This window comes from Pocillopora damicornis, chromosome 5 (assembly GCF_964200805.1).
Source record: "Pocillopora damicornis chromosome 5, jaPocDami1.2, whole genome shotgun sequence".
NCBI lineage: Eukaryota > Metazoa > Cnidaria > Anthozoa > Scleractinia > Pocilloporidae > Pocillopora > Pocillopora damicornis.
In genome coordinates this window covers 8683119-8703951 of record NC_142674.1, presented here as the reverse complement: position 1 = coordinate 8703951, position 20833 = coordinate 8683119, and the positions used below count along the sequence as shown (strand labels likewise).

At 38.3% G+C, this 20833-nt stretch overlaps 4 protein-coding genes across 4 annotated transcripts; 2 read left to right on the top strand and 2 right to left on the bottom strand.

Moving 5' to 3' along the window:
- Positions 1–1942: 1942 nt before the first annotated feature.
- On the top strand, positions 1943–3754 carry LOC149045023 (uncharacterized). Its single transcript, XM_089207594.1, has one exon. The coding sequence runs from the start codon at positions 1943–1945 to the stop codon at positions 3752–3754; it is 1812 nt and encodes a 603-aa protein (XP_089063720.1).
- A 29-nt stretch (positions 3755–3783) lies between these two features.
- On the bottom strand, positions 3784–6404 carry LOC149045021 (uncharacterized). Its single transcript, XM_089207595.1, has 2 exons — positions 5997–6404; positions 3784–5609 (listed from the first exon to the last, which is right to left on the bottom strand). The coding sequence occupies exons 1-2, from the start codon at positions 6289–6291 to the stop codon at positions 5137–5139; spliced, it is 768 nt and encodes a 255-aa protein (XP_089063721.1). The 5' UTR covers positions 6292–6404; the 3' UTR covers positions 3784–5136.
- LOC149045022 (uncharacterized) lies at positions 4300–5019 on the bottom strand. The gene has a single exon (XM_089207596.1). The coding sequence runs from the start codon at positions 5017–5019 to the stop codon at positions 4300–4302; it is 720 nt and encodes a 239-aa protein (XP_089063722.1).
- Positions 6405–14683: 8279 nt separating the features above from the next.
- On the top strand, positions 14684–15265 carry LOC149045020 (uncharacterized protein KIAA1958-like). Its single transcript, XM_089207907.1, has one exon. The coding sequence runs from the start codon at positions 14684–14686 to the stop codon at positions 15263–15265; it is 582 nt and encodes a 193-aa protein (XP_089064033.1).
- Positions 15266–20833: the final 5568 nt, after the last annotated feature.

Genomic DNA, 20833 nt, shown 5'->3' with positions numbered 1-20833 from the left:
ATTTCTGTCAAAATTGGTCCTTTTTAAAAATTTGGAGATTTGAGTATTGCAAACAGTTTACAATTTGGTTTTTCTCTGTTCTGTCGAGTTTTGCTTCTCGCTTTTTTTCGTATCTGTTTTTATTTCGTGTTATTTTTTTTAGTTATTAGCAATTGAGTTGAGTTTAGCTATTTTCAGAGACCGACAGCAAATATAATTAAAAAAGCCTACAATGCAATTGACTCAGTGCATCATGGTAAACTCAATCGGCAGAATCGAAATAAAATGAGTGAAGATCGTCAACGAAAATTGACTGCAAATCATCAACAATTTAACAACAGAATTAAACAACTAATAGGTCAGAATGAAACTCGTTTTACTGATCCGAACAATACCAAAAGAAAACAACAACTAATAATAATATCTTTCTCACCTTTTTTCTTTTGTTTACAAATTGATTATTCCCAAACAAAATGGAAAGTCACTAGCCATAAAACCTCGTTCCGTGATGACACAAACAATAAAAAAGACGAAGACGACGAGTATTTTGCGTAAGGATATATTTCAGAATCCAATAACTATTTTCTTTAAATGTTTATGACCTCACTTCGAAGTGAGCTAATGAGAGGACAGCAAAATTGTCCCATTGCAACCATCTGGTGAAGAATTAAGTGAGTGTGAACTAAAAGTAGTTTATTTATTCAGTGTTTCCCTTCTAAATAGTTTGAGTTAATTGTAAATTAATTTTAACTAACTGCAAAAGCTAATGGAAACTTGTTTTTTGTTTGAATTGTTACCTTTTAGTGACGCCGGTGCGCAAATTCAAACTACTGTCGAGTTTATTTGGTATAATCGTGCCAAAAAAAACACCTCATTGGGCGTCATAAATATTTCGAATGAGTCAATCTTGTAAGAGATCGTTAACGCTTGCAACCATCTGGCGACGGTAACATAACTATTTTACCGGTGTCATCGGACTGTATAACCGATTGCTGTCAAAATTGAAACTTTTAAAAACTCTGAGGATTTTAGTATTACGAACAGTTTAAAATTTGGTTTTTCTCTGTTCTGTCGAGTTTTGCTTCTCGCTTTTTTTTCGTACCTGTTTTTATTGCGTGTTATTCATTATTATTTTTTAGTGGTTATTATGAATTAAGAAGCGTTGAGCTATTTTTTTGCCTACAATACAATTGACTCAAGTGCATCATTGTAAATTCAACCGGCAGAATCGAAATAAAATCGGTGAAGATCGTCAACGAAAATTGACGGCGAATCATCAACAATTTAGCAACTGAATTAAACAATTAATAGGCCTAGAATGAAACTCGTTCTACTGATCCGAACAATACCAAAAGAAAAAACTAATAATGATAACATCTTTCTCACCTTTTCCCTTTTGTTTAAAAAATTGATTATTCCAAACAAAACGGAGAGTCGCCAAACATAAAAACCTCGTTCCGTGATGACACAAACAACAAAAAGGATGAAGATGACGAGTATTTTGCATAAGGATATATTTCAGAATCCAATTACTATTTTCTTTCGAGGTGAACCAATAAGAGGACAGCAAAATTGTCCCATTGCAACCATCTGGTGTAAAATAAAGTGAGTGTTTACTAAAAATAGTTTATTTATACAGTTTTTCCCTTCTAAACAGTTTTGAGTTAATTGTAAATTTATTTCAACTCACTGCCAAAGCTAATGGAAAACTTGGCTGCAATCAAGTCAAGCCTCAAATCATAAGGAAGTAAAAGAGTATTGCCTCAGGTGTCCGAAGCCAAGAAAAGCTTGCACTCCATGAAGAGCATTGCTGAAGCAATGAGGCAGTCCGGATTGAGATGCCAGAATAGTAACCGCGCAAACATCATGTCGAGGCTAACGTTGACCCGGGAAATACAAACGTAGCAAAATCACAGCTGTTTCACTAACCTGTTTCGCATCGTTTGTTATATCTTCGCTAAAAATGGTTTTAAAATATAAAGACAAGGAAATTTTGACGCTGGAGGATATACAGAGGCTCACAATCAGAGATCTGAGGAATATTTTGAAGAGCAATTCCGAAAATGCCGGCGGAATGAAGGCGGACCTGGTTCTGAAAGTGTATGCATTGCTTATGAGAGACGTGGTAGTAAGGTCGGTCGAAAATACCCAGCAAACTGCTGAAAACTGTGGTGAAAACAGTGGCCATTTCAAATATGACGAAACAATGAGACGAATCTCTGCTCTTGGATGGTCAACAGACTTGCGACAGCTTCCAGAACTGAACTTCATTCAGCTCTACGATTACCTTGTGGTGTCAACACGCAAGTACCGCCATATTTTGTTGAAGGGCACACATTACAAAAAGTTAAAATCATACCAATTTTTCTTTGAAGGAAATGTGAAACGACTGGAAAGCAAAGTCTTTCAAGGTCAGACCTACGTGAAAGCCAGTGTAGTTCCATCAATGAAAAAAAATCCCTACAGAGTTGTTGTGGAGCTTTCACCGCAGAGCGATATTTTGCGAGCAGCATGCACGTTTCCGGCTGGACTTGGTTTATCCGGAAGAGGTAAATGTAACCACGTTGGAGGAGTGTTGTTTGCGATTGAAGATTTTACGAGAAGGGGATTACAAAGGCATGCCGAGCCTTTGTCATGCACATCGCGGCTGTCTGTGTGGGTTGTACCCCGCAACCAAAGCGTTGCAGTTAAATCTCTCGACCAAGTGCTAATCAGAAAGATACGATTTGGTAAGAAAAATATTCGTCTTCAGTCGAAGGTTATAAAATTTGATCCAAGATCACCCAATCAACGAACAAGAGAGGAAAACAGTTTCAAGATTTTAAGTGAAAGTCTTCAAAATTGTCTCCCTGCCAGTTCATTTTTTTTGTTCCATGACATCAAGTCAAACTGTGTAGAGGAGTCAGACCCTGAAGAGACAAACGAGGCACCAGAGTCTGTGCCTTTTACAGACAGTTACGATATTGCTACTGAGCGCTTTAAATCTATGGTTGATTCCTATGTGTCCAGCTTAACAATCACTCAAGAAGAGATAGATGAAACGGAGAGAACAACTCAAGGACAAAACAAAAACAATCTTTGGTTTGAAAAGAGGAAATCTCTTTTGACAGCTTCAAACTTTGGAAAAGCAGCTAAGAACAAAGTGGAACCTTCAAATAAGTTGAAATCAATCCTCTACTCGAATTTTACTACAGATGCTACTCAATATGACATCGAAAGTGAAGCAAAGGCAGTGACCCTTTACATGAGGGAAATGGAAAAGAATGGCATTGATGTTACTGTTGAGGAAATTGGGCTACTGGTGTCCAAGGACAAGCCATACCTGGGGGCAAGCATAGACAGGATTGTAACCATTAAGGATACTCAAGAAAAATGGGGGATGGAAATTAAATCTCCTTTAAGCAAAGCAGGCATGACTATCGAAGAAGCCTGCCAAAATAAAACTTTTTTTCTAGAGAAACTTGCTGATGGAACTGTAAGGTTAAAACGAAATCATGATTATTATGTACAAACTCAAGGGCAGCTCTACTGTTCTAACTTGGATCTTAAAGGGATCATTCTTGTAGTATACTTTGGAGAGAGTAGACCACTATTTGTGGAGAAAATTTACTTGGACAACTCTTGGATCAGTGACTCCCTGCCAAAGATAGATTTCTTTTACAGACGTGCTCTTTTCCCTGAGCTCATTACCAGACGAGTGCAGCGGGGTAAGATTCTATACCTGCATGGAGGTTGGTGCCATATGGCCAATATTGTTGCACAAGTACTGGTTTGAAAATGCGATTTCAAAGGCAATTGTAAAAAATTATTCTGTAGTAAATTTACATCATATATAACTACAACCATTACTTTTCCTTTCATGTAAAAGTGCTAAAACTGTACCCATAAGAACCTTGATGACACAAGCAAATCACCTTGCAGGATGAATTTGCACTTCTATTGAGTGAAGTTTGAACTGACAATACTTGAATTGTCACCTTGGTGTTACATTATTTTTAGTCAACAACTTTATAGAACTAAGACTTATTTTGTCATGGGTATATTGAATGTGTTGGGAGAGTACCAATACACTTTTCCACTTAAAATAACAGAACCCCAAAGTTAAGCAACAGTAGCTAAGAGCCACTCAGGAGAGAGACCAAACCACAAAACGTAACTTCAAGAAACCACTGTCAATTTAATTATCTTGTTTCTTGAAATTTGTGTTTGTTGCTTTATCTCCCATCTGATTGTCTAGGGGTTGCAAAATCAGTGATAAACATACCAGAAATCATTTTAGGTGTGTAAACAAAATAAAGTTACTGGTAATAAAAAAAGAATTTAGGGTTTTGGTTTTGGAGGGGGCAGCAATGGAGGAAGAAAATTTGTCAATAGTCCACATACTGTGGCTATTTGTGTTGCGTAAGGGCTTAAAGTGTTGGGTAAGTTCCCATCCAAAATATGGTAAGTCTTGATCCTACCAATTGCCCTCTCCACGTGTATTCGCACAGAGGCGATGGTCATAGTTTCCTCTGTCTCTGATGCAGTCAGTTGATCTCGTCCGGCTAAAAAAGGGGGGATATTAACCGTGACACCATCAGGTACAATGTCCTTTATGTCGAAGCCACGGTCAACCATAACATTGTCACCACTATTCAATAAATCTAGCACTCCACTTTCTCTGGTTATCTGTTTGTCCGACACCCGCCCACCCCAGAGGTCCGAAAGAAAGGTGACTTGCCCATTTGGAGTGATTCCCACAAGTTGCTTCCAAGTATTGTGGTGCTTGTAGTCCGACCAAGTTTCAGACTGCGCAAGCATGGCAGAGGGACGCGGAATTAATATCTCCGTGCAGTCCAATATTATTCTAGTTGTTGCAAACTCGGCAAACTCATCTGGCATGTTTTTGCGTACCAACTCTTGTGATGGAAAAGGGAAAAGGTCTTTGAGTTCCAAGAACAACAAATTGATCCAGGTTATACATATTCTGGACACAAGGCTTGTACTAACACCAAACCTGTCTGCAAGGTCCTGCACGAATAATCCAGCCTTCAGTCGCATCAATACTAAAAGAAATTCATCAAGAAATGTTAATTTCCTGGAAGGTCCAGGCTTATTTCTATTTTCATCCTCTTGATAAGGCTGGCTCTCTCTCACTAAGTGTTCTCCTTTCAAGTACTACATTTTCCCCAATTTTGGCTCAAGATACTTGAAAAAACTTATCAGTGCTTCATAGCAAGGAAACCCAGTGTAAAATAGGATTGTTGAATTATCATCCTTTATTTTGTCTAAGGAAAATTGGCGCCCTAGCAAAATCTCATTCTCTTTTTCCATCTCTGCCAACTTTTCTTCACGATCAGCTAACTTTAGTTCCAGTAATGTAATATGCCTCTGTAGTTGTTCAACAACATTGCCTTTAGAGGTTTCAGCTCGATCCAGATCATTAGCTAATGAATTTGAACATTGACTGCTGCTGACTGCGGTGGAAACTATTTCAGGTGGCACTGATATGATTATTGCGTCTTCAGTGAATTCCGAGGAGTCTGCAACATCCATTTCCTGAGCTAAAACTACTTTAGTCTGGGTTCGCCTAGGAGGACCTTTTCGAGACTTTTTTGGCACGCTCCATGAAAACTGAGATGGCTCAGCACCTTAAAACAAAATGCAATAAAAATCAAAATAATTACATGACCATAATAAATGAACATGTTGGGGTGTTAATGGTCATTTCGATACAGTTATGAAAAATACTTAATTATAATGTCAGTTTAAATGTTTTTGATCTCAGTACATCTATATAGCACTAGGGAATTTGGTACAATTAATGATGCACAACAGTAATCCAATGGTATTGAAATGTTGTATTGGGGTAACTATATTTCTTTCGATGTGAAAAGCCAACCTTCAGTCAAAAGCTATACAGTGTTACAATTTTAAAGCTTAATGTACAAAGGAACAAAAACTTAGCTGATAATGCAGCTGTAATGAAATATTTACTATGTATGACTTTTTTATATCTGTTTTTGCATGTCACATACCTTTCTTTAAGTACCTGCGGGTCAATTTTCTTATAATATCTTCTTGTCTAAAATGTTCACTGCAAACAACAGTTGTAGCAGTTACATTGAAGTCATCCTTTCCATGTTGCCGCTTTAAAAGGTTACACCAGCGATTTCTGGTCTTGGGGTCGGTTGGAAAACTGAAAAAATGGTTACCGGCGAAGAGCCCCTTGTCATTGTAATAGCTGTTGTGACAGCCGTAAACGGCACACTGTTTCCCTCTTCTCTTCGAAATCGACGGAGGAGTATCTTGGTGGGTATTATTACTGTTCATTATCGAAAAGTATGGCGAAAAAAAGCAGGACAAAACGGGAGAAAAAACAAAGATGGGTGTAGATTCTCTGTTAAACACACCAGATACGAAATGCGACTCAACGTTAGCCTCGACATGATGTTTGCGCGGTTACTATTCCAAGATGGCGCCGGGAACTGTAAAAAGGCCTATTTAATGAAAGCAAATCAAAATTCTGACATCATGTCATCGTTCTGCCTCGAAAAATCCCAAACATTTACTTGCAGGTCTTCTTTTCTTTTTCTTTTCATAAAATAGAAGATCTACTGTACTCAAATTGTGTTAGTCATGGTACGAAACACGCTTCTTTGCACATGCCATTAGAGACAGCGCGTCGCCCAAGCCGAAACAAGACGATCTAAGATCGTAAGTCGGGCTACAGGTAGACGCACTGTTACAAGTGTTGACCATTCACGGTGTGCAGTGCTTCTAAAAGAAATACAGAGGTACCATCGTCCTGGTTTGTGGGCGTGGCATAAAATTTTTTCACCCCCGAGAGGCACCAATTCTGCAACAACACTCTGTCACATATTTTTGGTGCAATACCCTGACAGGTATCACAGAGGCTGCTGCTGTGGACCTTTTGAGGCTGAACAGCCCAAGAGGTACTAAACCTGCCCTTTTTAACCTCTAAAAGCAATGATGAGTACTTCAGTCCCTTTCTAACAAAGCGTAGTGAGAACGGGTCGATTTTTCGGTGTTTGTTCAAGCGTGAAATATTCATCTTTGTCTAGACAAACTGTCGCGCTTCATCATTTACAGTTATGGGAAATCCGTAATGTCAAGCACCGACTTTAATTTGAACGTGTGAGAAGGCTATACAAACGACATTAAACAGGATTTGGCGGAAAATAAATCTTGATTAAAAGTAGTATGTATGTGCAGAAACATAAACACGGTAAATTGACGGTATGGACACAAACTTGCATGTTTCACGCTTGAACGAATACGTAAAAGCTGAATACTGTAAACAAAATACTCCCTGTAGCACGTTTCAAATTTCGAAACTTTTCACCTGTTTACGTTTCCAGAAAGCTTTTAAAACGGCAGCCGGCTATTATTTTGAACCCTGAACAAATGTTCTTCGGTCACTATGTCTGATAACTCATTTGATTTCTGGTTTGATTCTAGTGAGACCTTCGCTAAATCATTTGATTCTTTTGCTATTTTGAGTTCGCGGAACGACCCGTTTCGAAATATACGCTCATTACACAAGCCATCTTTTAGAGTGGGTCCACCGCGAACGGCGTGTAGGTCTGTATGCTTGAGCGTAGAAAAGATGACACCATTCGCTAAGATATTCGACAAATCCGCCATGATCAACATGGTGGAAAGAAGGTTGCGCCTCTATTACGTGTCTGCGGTATTTCCCATTGCACGTGACTGAGCTTTGTGGAGAAACCCGAGGGTAAACCTATTCTTGGTTTTCACCCACGTGACCTTAGTCCTTGACAACCGTCGTTAACCGCCATTGTGGAGCCCCTCGAATCGTAAATAGAGACGCGTAGAAACATTTCCTTTGTGTCGGAGGCTTGGGGAGGAAGGACCTCTGACAAGTACCTGACAGAGCACTGTGGCTTTTTAGAATTTTTTTTTAGAATTTTTTCCCAGGGGATATGGTCATGGCTGATAGGGGCTTTACAATTTCTGACAGTGTTGGACTCAAGCAGGCAAAATTAACTATTCCTGCATTTACTAAGAGGGAATCACAGCTTGATCCGGTGGATGTAGAGCGAACAAGAGGGATAGCTAATGTGCGCATCCACGTTGAACGTGTTATAGGCCTGCTGCGCAGAGAATATACCATTCTGCAAAGTACCCTTCCCACAGATTACTTGACGTATAATTAGAATGGACCACCAGAAACTCAAGTACCTGTCATTGACCGTATTATTAGAGTTTGCTCTGCCCTGGTAAATTATTGTCCTCCAATAGTCTCTTTCGATTAGTTTTCTTTTTCTAGCATATGAAAAGCATCAAGTTACAGTATGTTATGTTAGAACAGGAACATAACCTTGACAGAGCTTGACAACATTGCAACCTGTGGGGTCGCCAAACAGACTAGATTTTACACAGCGGCAACTAACTTTTTTTGCTTGGTGACCAGCTGGCCACTAAGATTTTTTACATTTGTATGTTCAATTTCCTCAGATCTCTTGTGAGTTTCTCATTTTCAGTTGCAAAACTGTAAAAAAATTTTGGGGACTGGAAAACTGATGCTCAGAACCAAATCTAAAAAAAATAGCAGTCACCTAGCCTCAATGTTTATTTTGAAAGTCAAGCCCTGTCTAGTCTGAGACACCAATTAGGGACATGTACAGGGTATACTTATGCAAATTATCAAAATAAGAGCTTCCTTAAGAGCGACACATACAACATACGTAGTTAGCTTTGTCTTCAACATAGTCACATAGTGTATGTACCCACACTGTAGTTACTGCACTCCACCCAGTCAACAAAGCCTCCATCATTGCCAGGGCCATCTTCCTTAAAGCAGAAAGCGCACATGCCTCTGGATCGACTTTGTTTAATTCCTCTATTGTGGATTGCGAAATGACAGGTTTTTTCTTTTGGAGATTTCGTTTTCTTTTCGTGGAAAAGAAACGCTGTTGTTTCTCTGCAAGCTTATTTGAAGGGTAGATTTTAGTTTTTAGATATTGATGATCATTGCCAACCACAGCAAGTCCTCTTGCCACTGATATTGCGGAACGAGCGGGACGGAGAGCTGCGTGAATGGCGTCGCTACTCGGCGCATTTTGAATGACTTCTGTTAGTTTTCTACCCCTATTGTTATGTAAAAAATGGGAAAAAGAAATCTCTAAACACACGGAGGAAAACGGAGGAGTGTACCCTGGATAAAAAACAATCTAAATAAACGAATGCCAGCCACCCCTACACTGCCAAACTGGAGAGAGAAAGAGAAGAGTAACCGAGTCCTCGAGGCCAACGTGCAGCCCCCTACAATCCAACCTGACCCACTGCCCAAGAAGGAGGGAGAAAAAGCGAAACGACCTAAATGGGCATATTTTAAAGGAGTGCTTAGCCTTCCATGCTAAATCTCTTGATGAGGGGACTGAATGGCTGGACTTTGCTACTGTTGCCTGTCGAAGGGACACACGGCCAGTGACTGTGAGGAGAACATAGAATGCAGCATATGCAAGGACAAACGTCATGCAGCTCTCCTTCACAGAGAGAAAACAAGGCCCCCTACCCAAAGTGGAGAAGCCATTGACTCAAGATGCACATCGATGTGTCATGCTATGGAAGGCGGTGTCTCATGTAGCAAACTGCTTTGGGTCAACGTGTTCAGTAAGGAAAAGCCGCACGCAGTCCATCGAGTGTACGCCATTATAGAACAAAGCAATTCGTCCCTGATCAGCACTGAGCTTGCAGATTAATTGGGAGCAAACGGACCTGAAGAAAAGTACTTTCTTACCACATGCAGTGGCACAAAGGAGACCAAATACGGATGGTGCAAGACAGATGTCATTGTTCAATCCATCAGCGGGGCGGCGGCAGACCTGCCCACTCTCATCAAGTGCGTGATTTGCATTCAAACAAAGCACAAGCAATAAATTAATTAGCAAAACTATACGTGATATTCTTTAGCCATGAGATGATATGATAGTTGCATTTTTCCCATTATAGGACAAGCACAAACAATTAATGGAAAGAGGAAAAGATTACTTCAAGTAAACAACTCAATTGGCTGCATATCATGCAGGAAAAAAGTTGTTCCAAACAAAGACAATCAACTCATTCCATCTTAGTTATCCAGCATAACTATACTTAATATTATTTGTTAAGCCATGAAATGATATAATAGTTGTATTTTCCCATTATATGTTAACCATAACTTTGTTTTTGTTTCATTAAAAATTTTGCCTTGACCTACAATCAGTTATTACCCAAGTATATTAAACTTTTGTATAATTATGTAGATTACTATGCTAAAATCCAGACTATTTTGAGCCATTTTTACCTATCATAGTTAAGTTGTAATTACAATTACAGTTACAGTTTAAGATACCACTATACCATTGCCATTTTACTGTTATAGCTTAGGATACCAATATACTGCTGTTTCGCAACAAATTTCCCTTAACCTTCAATTAATTACAACACTAATCTAATATGCTATTTTTGGAATTTAACAAAATGTCATTTTACAACTTCAGGAATAAATTGTGTTACAAATGATTTCCCCTTTCCTTCTGTATTTTCTTGCATGTTTCTTTTCATTATGAAAAAGTTGGAAGACCCTTTCACACCCAATCCCCAACACTGTCCCTGTCCAATCAAACACACCCCATAATCTCTGATTACTACCAGTTTTAATTCTTTTCAGGTTTTTCAGTCAAGGACTTTTTTGAAGCACATACAACACTGTAAAATTTAAGATATTAAATTTAAGATACTAAACCCTAAGCTATTTAAATAATCACTTTCCAAACATTTTCCAATTTTTTCTCAAACAAATTAATCTTATTAGAATTGAAAGGGATGTTTCTTTCTGTTTAATATCTCTTTTTCAAAATTATTTTAAAGTGTCTTAGGCTCGGATTAATAATTTTTTGTTTAAAGGTCCAAATTAAAAATTTTTCCTAAATTATTATATAGTTGTCAAGATCACTGGTCTCTCATGAAGTAGTCATGACCACATGTAGATTTCAACGGTTATCTTGTGAATTAAATCTGCAATGCTCCTTCTTTCGATCTTCATCAGTCGAACCCCCTAACAGATTATGGCCACGACAAGAACCTGTAATCCCTCAACTGATGTATCCCAAACATCATTTCTGTATTTTTTTTAATGACCAAACATTTTTTTATTTTTCTTGGTGGATTAAAGTATCAGCATTAAGCAAAAAAGAGGAAAATCATTCATCGCTTCATATATTTCAGACCCAGCTTTGGTATAAAGCATAATGCAAACGACTATTAAGAATAATTACCATGAAAGATGCAGTAATTAAACTAGTTGTAAGTTGCTTTTAGAAGACATAAAAACAAAATGGTTGTCACAAATAATCTCGACAGAAGGTGTCGTAATTCTTTACGAATCCCTGATCTTCTTTCAGTGGTTGATTTGGGATAAAATTGTACTTAACCTACTTCACGCAGGGCTTGTTCGAGTACTTCCCTTAGTATGCTTGGGAATAAAACAAAAACTGTTTAACATTAACCACAACACCAACAGACCAAGCCACACCATGCCCTGTGAATTAAAATCTCAACAATTAAATATGAATGGTGCATCTATATCCAATCATTTTCATATTTCTCAAGGACAGAAAGGAACAAGTACTACAAACATAAAATTAAAGCAAGAGTGAATCCAAACAAGTACTGGTCCCTTATCATTGATGGCATGGACCAAGCAAAACACAACTTGCCACATTTTAATACAAGTACAAAGGTAAAATCAATCCAACTTGTACATTGTTTCGTTGAAATTGTAACTACGTCACAGTCAATTAATGAACTTTCCTAATTGTGATACACTTCAAGCAAGACAACCATTTGGTAACTATTCTGTTTTGTTATATTTATATTTTACTGTAATTATTTTTCTGATATGCTTACTATGTGTAACTTATAGATTTCGAACAACGCTAACGAAGAATAAACAGCAGTTTGAAACTCATGGTTTTGGATGCGTATCACAACAAAACATACATGTATTGAATATAATATTGGAATGTTTCCGAATTTTAAACGCTTCAGTTATAGGGTCTTCATTGCGAAAAAAGTTGACATTGAGAAAACATAGATGTCGGGTTGTTCCGCACAAACATCAACGTTGCACTAGATCACATTGACACAACTCTCACCGTACTAGCATGTACTTGCATAAGGATTTGGCTGACGCTACAAGGTGTGAACATCAATTCATCATTAGATGTTTCGACATAATTGCATTTCATTGTTACACATTCTCATCAGGTAGACGAAGGTACATGGAAATTAAAAACGCATCTCACAGGTGTTCTTGTCAACCGGAAACAAGAAGCCCATGCGTTTCTTGATTTATGCGAGTACCCCCGTGATTCTAATTTGACCATCAACGTCATGCTGGAGACTCTGTTGCACATTAAGAGATCGGTAAGTTTAGCCAATGGACCACAAGTTGCCTTTACCCAGAGCCTAACATTAGTGTGCATATTGTTTTTGCCCCTTACTACGTAAAAGAAAGAGATTCCATTTTGCCGTGCATCTCTTTCGTAATGAATCATAGAGGACGTCACCATGTGGTAAAGACATAACACTCTCAGCTGCACCGTGTGCGCCACATTGACTTTTTACTGCATTTGGACGTTATCAGCAATATATTACTGAACAGGGTCACTGCAAGTTGGATGATGAATTGACAAAATTACAATACATAACATTAAAGAAAAGCTAAATACTATTATAGTTCCAAATAGAATGTGTTGCAGTGTTTCGCCCAATACCTCCTTGTTGATCATTTTTCAATTCATTTTTTCGCTACTCTTCCCCCTGTCCTTACCTCCAGATGTACAACTATTGGAGGGAGCACAAAAATCGTTGTCTTAAGTTTTCTGAGTTTATTGGTAGAGGGTAAAATTTTTGAGAAGGTGAAAGATCAAATCAGGCAAAATTGTCTTATCTCTCAATAAATAATTTCAGCAATAGCTAGAGATGAGTCACAGCCTAATATCATTCTTAACTCAATACAAATTTTGAAAATAAGTTCAACGAGGATGTTGGTCACCACCTTTAACTCATGGTTTACTGACTGTTGATCTCTTTAACTTTGGTTGGCTTACTATTTTGTTTCATTTTATGCAGGCGACATTACTCTTGGTAATTGAAATGACAGCAGCCTGTAACTATGTAGGGAAATTTGACTATTATTCATTCAGAACTGGGGTTAACAAACTAAATCACATGTTTTACTTTTAGACAGATCAAAATATCTTTCTTGGTGGTTGGTTATACACATGAAAACATTGATCAGATGTTTTCATGTGTAGCAAGAAGACTTGCCAAGAACGATGCCCATACGTTAGAGATACTGACGGATCAGAATGAAATATCATACCCCCCTTCTGTATTAGTGGAGGAATTGTCATCTGTATTCAAGGTCAAAGCGTGGATGGAGAACTCTATGAATAACACATCAGGCCACATCCACTAACACGTTTTCAAGATCCAAAACGACAACCGTAACTCCAAGCTGTTTTACAAGAAGTGGTCCACCTCACCTGTCTGGCTGCCTGATGGTGGAATACGTCTCATCTCGACCATATCAAGAGGAGGTTCCAAGCTTGTCAAACCAAACACTTTCGATGGCATGTCCCTTGACAGGCTTGAAATGAACCTCCCAAAATACGCCATGAAATTGCAAGACTCAAAAACGGTACAGCGGAGAGAGTTCATGATGAGACAGAGGAATCGCCATCAGCAGCCAGACAGCTCAAAAATAGGACTTGGATGCCCTGGCAAATACTGTTAGCCAAGTTGCCACAGTGCAGTCTACTTCTGTGGAGTTGAGTAGACTTGTATCAAGAGAAGAAAGAGAAGTCGAGGTAACTATAACCACTCAACGATAACAAAGAATAAACACCCAGGGCACCTCTTGTGTGCAACAGTACGTTGCCGGATTTTAGGCATTACAGGCCGCACAAAGATACAATGAAATAATAAATTGAATCAATTTTAAATATCGAATTAATCTATATAGTAACCAGTGCCATACTGGTCTTGACTCTTGACACATATTATACATCTGAGATGCAGATAACAGAATTGTGGCTTTGATAATAACGAATGTTTTTCTTAAAAATGATGTGAACATTACCAGGTTATAATCAGTACCCTCTTCTACTACACAAACAGATTATTGTCAGCAAGAAAAGAAAGAAAGTGGGTGGAAAAGCAGGAGAAGGATGAGTCAAAACAAAGTGGACAAAAAATAGGTAAGCATTACTAAATTATTGGATTTGTAGCCAGATTTTCTAGAATACATCGGAAGAGAATTGTAGTCACTTTTTGTGTAGATTAATTGTGACGACCATTTTGTTATGTCTACTAAAAGACTAGTTTAATTACTGCGTCTTTCACGGTAATTATTCTTAATAGTCGTTTGTATTATGCTCTATGCCAAAGCCATGTCTGAAGTATATTTATTTCATAGGTACTGAGATTTACCCACAAAAATCGTAGTGAATAAAAATCGTACTGATTCTAAATGTAGCCAATCAGGAGTACGAACGACAAAATTTCACCGTGAAAATTTATCGTTCGTCCAATCAGCAACGCGAACGACGAAATTTCACTAATGATGAATGAACGTACTGAAGAGAACGTCATGCGAGAGCCGTTGCACAAAACCCGCGCGCTTTGAAAAATGGCCGAGGGAAGGTTCGCTTCTGTTTACTCATTTGAAGAATTCATTTTAGAACACGAAAACAAAAATACCGCTCAAAAAACTGAAAGATTGCTTGAAAGATTTTTAAAAAGGAAGGATGAAGACAGGAAAATTGAAGATATTCCAGCGGCTGAGTTGAATGAATTCATTAGCGAATTTATTATCTCCGTACGCACTAAAGATGGCAACGAGTACGAGCCGACTTCGCTTCGAAGTTTAATGGCCAGCTTCGAACGACATTTGAAGAAAAAGGGCTATTCTGCCAGCATAATCAACGACTTGGTCTTTGAGAAAACCAGAAAAGTTCTTCAATCCAAGCAAAAGCAGCCAAAGAAGCAAGGAAAAGGGAATAAACCGAAAGCATCGGTAGCTTTGACAACCGAAGAGTTAAAGATATTGTACGAGAAGGGTTTGCTCTGTATGTGTAGTCCTCAGGCGCTATTAAACACGCTCTGGCTAAACAACTCTCTTCACTTTGGACTCCGTGGGTGCAAAGAACATCGTGATATGTGTTGGGGAGATGTAGAGCTGATATGTGCACTTTTATTAACTTGTTGTTGAGAAATTTTTAAACTACTTTTTACGCTTTTCATCGCCCCATTTGTGCTATTTGTCTACCAAAGACAACACGGAAAAATCTCAGCACCTATGAAATAAACACATTACAACATGGAAAATGCTTTGTACGATTTTCATTCACTCGTTGATACGTATCAGAAAACGAACGAGTGAGCGCAGCGAACGAGTGAGTTTTCTGATACTACACAACTCGTGAATAAAAATCGTACGCGCGCATTTTCCATGAAGTAATCTCTATGAAGCGATGAATGATTCTACTCTTTCACACTTAATGCTTGTAATTAAATCCACCTGATACAAAGCGGAAATTAGTGTCCTTAAAAAAGGCCTTCAACACAGTTGATCATGAGATCCTCTTATCCAAGTTAAGCCACTACGGCATCTGTGGAAAAACGTCTAAATGGTTTAAGTCATACTTAGAAAAATTGTACACAAATGTGCTCCATTAGTGGGTCCTTATCTAATAACCTTTAGTTAACTCGTGGAGTCCTCTAGAGCATGATTCTTGGGCCACTGCTATTACTGTTATATATCAATGATCTTCTGAATTGTTTATCCATTTGTGAACCATGGATGTATGCTGACTACAACCACCTTACATCTTGGGGTGATTGTGTAGACAATCTTCAGTTATGTTTAATTCAAGACTTAGGAAATGTTCTCAATAGGTTGATAGCGAACAAACTTACTCTAAATATGACTAAAACCAAGTTTATGCTCATCGGTTCGAGGCAGACATTAAGTACTCTTGGAGTTTCTCTGACGATAACAATTTATGACAGTCAAGCTAGCCAGTTCACCACCGCAAAATCACTTGGAGTGACCATTGATAACAAACTCAATTAAGGTAGTCACATTGATAAACTAACAACGAAAGTCCCTTTTGGCATTGGGGCTATAAAACGAATATGGCACCTTGTACCTCAAGCGACTTTGCTTCTAACGAATCAAGCTCTGATTCAGCCACATTTCGACTATTGCAATATTGTTTGGGGAAACTGCGGGATAACTTTGCAGAACAAGGTACAGAAACTACAAAACAGAGAAGCTCGTGTTTTGACTTATTCAAATTATGATGCCGAAGCTGGTCACTTGTTCGAGCTCCTGAGATGGAAAAACCTAGCTTCCCAGCAGCAAATACAGAGAGCCATAATGGTCTATAAGTCTCTGCACGGGTTAGCTCCAGATTATTCATATTCTAAATTTGAAAGGCAAGAAACTGCACACAACCTAAGAGACTCTGAGCATAAGCTTAATGTTCCTTTGCTGCAAACAAACTATTACAAAAATAGCTTTAGCTATAGTGGTGCCACTCTTTGGAACAGACTTCCTCGTGATATAAGACAAGCAGAGTCCCTTGAGTTATTTACATGTTTAATTAAAGAAGTATGTTCAGGTATGGCATTTGTGGAAAGCAGCTTTAGCTAGGTTTGTGTTTTAAGTAAAGATTTTATAGTATCCTATCCATTTAATGCATGTTTATGTATCTGAATGTTCATATGGCTGATGAATTGTATCTATCTATACTGAGTGGGCAACAGACTTCACTCACAATTTAGGGATTTCACAAATTCCCTGTGCACTACACAAAATCTTCTTTGCTTACCATGGACCATGATGTAGTCCCTTTTTCTCACAATCATGAAACACACATAGAGGATGGTGTAATATCAGAAATCAATGTCAAAGGTACACACGTCACTTTCAATGCAGAGCCCGTAAGGTAATCAGCACTGCCCAGTAGACAAAAAAAAAAAGCGGAATGTGAAACACCAAATCCAAACAAGCCATAACAAATGACATCTTTGATTCATATTGTTGATGATACTGAAAGCTGGAGAGGATTGTACACCCATCTACAGGATTGATTTAAGACCTTTAGCAATTCTCCCCAGAAGGAAGAGGCCTTCTCATGGAGTACGGACCAACTGCATTAAAAAATTCACCCAAGTCAGGAAATGCCATTACCTTTGACGAGACTCCAAAAGCTAAAAGAAGGAAGCCTTTCTCTGGTTGCCATGATAAAACACTTTCCTAAATTTACAAGAAGATGTCCGAAAAACTGTGATAGTGATGACAGTGATGCTAAAGTGACATCATGTATTGATAAAATAATTACTTGTCAAAAACTTACAGAAAATCCTGAACTACTGAAACTAGTCAACAGACAGGTACAGGTATTCCCATACTTGTCGTAAGAATACAGAAAATGAATGCAGATTCAATTATCCATAGCCTCCACGAAAAAGACAGAAATTATGTATCTTTCAGACACTGATGAGTCTCCCTTGCAGCCGTTTTTTGGATGTCACGCAACGTTCCCCCAAAACGACGGCTGCTGACATCCGAACTACATTACTTTCTCATTGTCCTTGTGGTTTAAAATATATTAGGGACCTTTAGATCCGACTCCGAGTACGACTACGAGTACGAGATTTCCGGTTACTGAGCAATGCGCATGCGTCATGACCGTGACACTGTCACGTAGAGCTGAAAACTCGTAGCCTTCCTTTCGTTGACGACGAGATTTTTGTGAGAAGTCGTAGCCAGAGGACGAGATTTTTAAGGTAGGTTTTATCGCTTGCAGAATAACCCAATTTCTTTGATAAATTTATCGAGTTTAAAGTAATCTATAAGGGATATTGTTAGATAAGAATAAGTGTTTCTGGCGCGAAATTTGAACGCGAAAACAAACTTGCATGTGGCGATCTGAAGACCAAATTATTCAGGATTATTGAGCTGCCTCACATAGATTTATCAGCATGAAGTGTTCCAATTTCGTCAAATGGCTACCGTTTTATAGATTAATTTATTCAGGGTCTGCTCTTTCTTATTTCAGAAACTTGGTTTCTAATATTATTCTATGTTTTTGGGGGGTAACCGAAGTTTGAAAAACGTATAAGCTTACATGAAAAACAACTTGAATGATATCAATTATGAAGAAAAAGAAATTTAGCTTATTTGCTGCTGTGTATTTCAGCTTATTTTAAAATATTAAAAACGCTTTGAGTTTAGTGCTGTGTTTTTGAACTTATCTGTTTACAAGCCTGTTTCTTTTAAGTGAACTTTTTAAAAATGTATTCATTCAACATTTTTTGTCGGTCCACAATCAAAGCATTTCTAATCTAATCGTACAGGAAAAGAAATATAGAAACTAAATTCAGGCTGGCTGGAAAACAATACAGGCTGGTTGGTTGGTGTGGGTTTCCTCTGCTCTGTGCTTTAGGCCCGGTTCATACGTCGCATTTCTGCCGTGTCGAATTCAATTCAACGAATTAAATTCGGCAGAAATTCGACGTCTGAATCGGCTGCCGCATTTCTGCCGCACGTTCGACTAGTCTTGTCGCATTATCCAACAGAAATGCGACACCGATTCAAACGTCGAATTTTTGCCGTGTCGAATTTAATTCATACATTATGTTAATGTATTGAGCATGCGTAGACTGAGGCTAGCTATAAAAAGATGGCGTCACGAAGGGAAGAGACTTCAGATTCAGAAGAAGAAAGCTCTTTGTCTTTGTCTGACAATGAAAATTTGGCCCCGCCGAATAAAAAGAGACGAGGCAGAAAAGCGCAATGGCGAGATTGTCACGTCGCCGACATGGTAGATGTTATTTGCTCCAACGACAACTTTTCTAGGAAGCTGATTTTCACAAACTCCAAAAACACCAGAAACAACGAAGTGTATGTTCAAGTGCTGAAGGAAGTCGAGAAGCGATACACAGGCTCGAGTAGTTTTCCCTTCTCGACTGGACAAATGCGAACAAAATTTAAACGTTGTGTAGCCGAGTGCAAGAAACTTGCACTGACTATCAAGACGGCGACTGGTGTTAAAAGAATTCAAGAAGATCGTGGTTATGGGCCATGGTTCAACCAGTTATTTTCCTTGGTGCAGTCAAGAGATTCTTGCAACCCAGAGCTTGCAGAGGAGCCTTCCTCCAGTCGCAATGCCTCGAGCTCGGCGAGTACTGAAACCAGTCCAGAGGACGAAGGCAAAAACCTTTTTGTCCCCAGAAAAAGATCCAAGGAAAAGAAAAAGAAGGAAGACATTATGACGTCTGTTGTCGAGGTTCTGAAAGATATGTCCCAACAGGACAGTACTGCTGACCTTCGGAAATTTTTTCGGGAAGAAAATGAACGAGCCAGAGAGCATGAAATGCGTCTATTTCAATTGTTTATTCAAAGTCAAAGCATGTCGATGAATAATCTTCCCGCACTGAATTCCCCTGGGCCAAGTCATATGTACCATCAGCCCACAGGTTCAGTGATGGCTGGTACTGAAAGAGTTCCAAACTACAGTCTCCATGCATCAGGTGAAATGTATCAACAACCCAGGGGTGATGAGGCAAATACCTACCCAACTTGGCCAACCTACCACAGCCTATGAGATTATAAGCGACAAGACAGTTTATTTTTCTCGTTTATTCCTATAATTTGGTTTGTAAAACATAACTTTCATTAATTTTTTATTACTGAATTGCCTTATACAGACTTGTTTAAGTGAAGAACAGTTACTTTGCACCATTGTTTTATACTAATATTTATAAATTAAAAAGGTGCCTTCCTGTTACAATTGCAATGCTCACTCAAATTTTAGTGTTTATGCATGCTCTCTCTTTGCATATTTGTCGTATGTATTGAAATGTTTTATATTATGCCATTATTAAGATGTATGTATACAATTAGAAATGTACCCAGTAGTGGGATGGAGGGACTTCAGATTTTTAATGGGAAGGTGTCTCAACTAAGAACTGATTTGGGGGAGTTTCAAATTCATGATTTCAGGATTTTTTTTTTTTTTTATTGTTTTAGGCTGAATTTAAATATATCAAAATTGGTGTATTCTAGAACAGGGAATTCATTGGGGTTTTGCCTAAAGCCCCAGAGATTATCTTAAGTTTTAATTTGTTTTAAACTGTACCTTCCCATCACTTAAAATCTGGAATATCCCTCCCCCCTGTCCCAGGGATCACATTAAAATTTCAAATAACAAACAGCATGCATTTTTCATTAATTTTATTTGGCAATAGCAATAATTACCATAGCTACTATTTATTATAATGCAGTGAGCAAGATTAATCTTCAGAAGCTATCAAAGTACTTGGGAGTGAAAACAATAAACAGTTTTTCTTTGTTGCCCCTTGAAATCATTCAAAAAACCTTCATTACAAAGGTATGGGTAAATCGGCCACATTTGTATCCAAGGTATTGGACTGGAGGACTGGAACTAGCTTGCAACAGGCTCATGAATTCCAATCCAATACTGAAAATACCAATATGGTCCATTACTAAGGGGATATAAAAATGGAATAAATTTATTACAACCATTCAACATTCTAACATTACCGGTAGTTGAAATGACAAAAACACGAGGTATTTCCCTCAGTAACATGAAAGCTGAGGTCTGGCAAGTTTTGCTCCAAGAAAATAACTCAAATTTGAGAGATCCCATAACTTTACTGCAATTAAACCAAAACAAAAACTTGATGTCATTAATTACTTTAACCCTTTAATGCCCAATAGTGAATTAAAGATTTTACTCTGTCTAAC

Bases quoted from the DNA above. Each gene is read 5' to 3' on its own strand.
- LOC149045023 (XM_089207594.1), top strand. From the start codon at position 1,943: ATGGTTTTAAAATATAAAGACAAGGAAATTTTGACGCTGGAGGATATA.
- LOC149045020 (XM_089207907.1), top strand. From the start codon at position 14,684: ATGGCCGAGGGAAGGTTCGCTTCTGTTTACTCATTTGAAGAATTCATT.
- LOC149045021 (XM_089207595.1), bottom strand. From the start codon at position 6,291: ATGAACAGTAATAATACCCACCAAGATACTCCTCCGTCGATTTCGAAG. The intron at 5,610-5,996 runs GTATGTGACATG...TTTTGTTTTAAG, and splicing joins CCGCAGGTACTTAAAGAAAG to GTGCTGAGCCATCTCAGTTT.
- LOC149045022 (XM_089207596.1), bottom strand. From the start codon at position 5,019: ATGCGACTGAAGGCTGGATTATTCGTGCAGGACCTTGCAGACAGGTTT.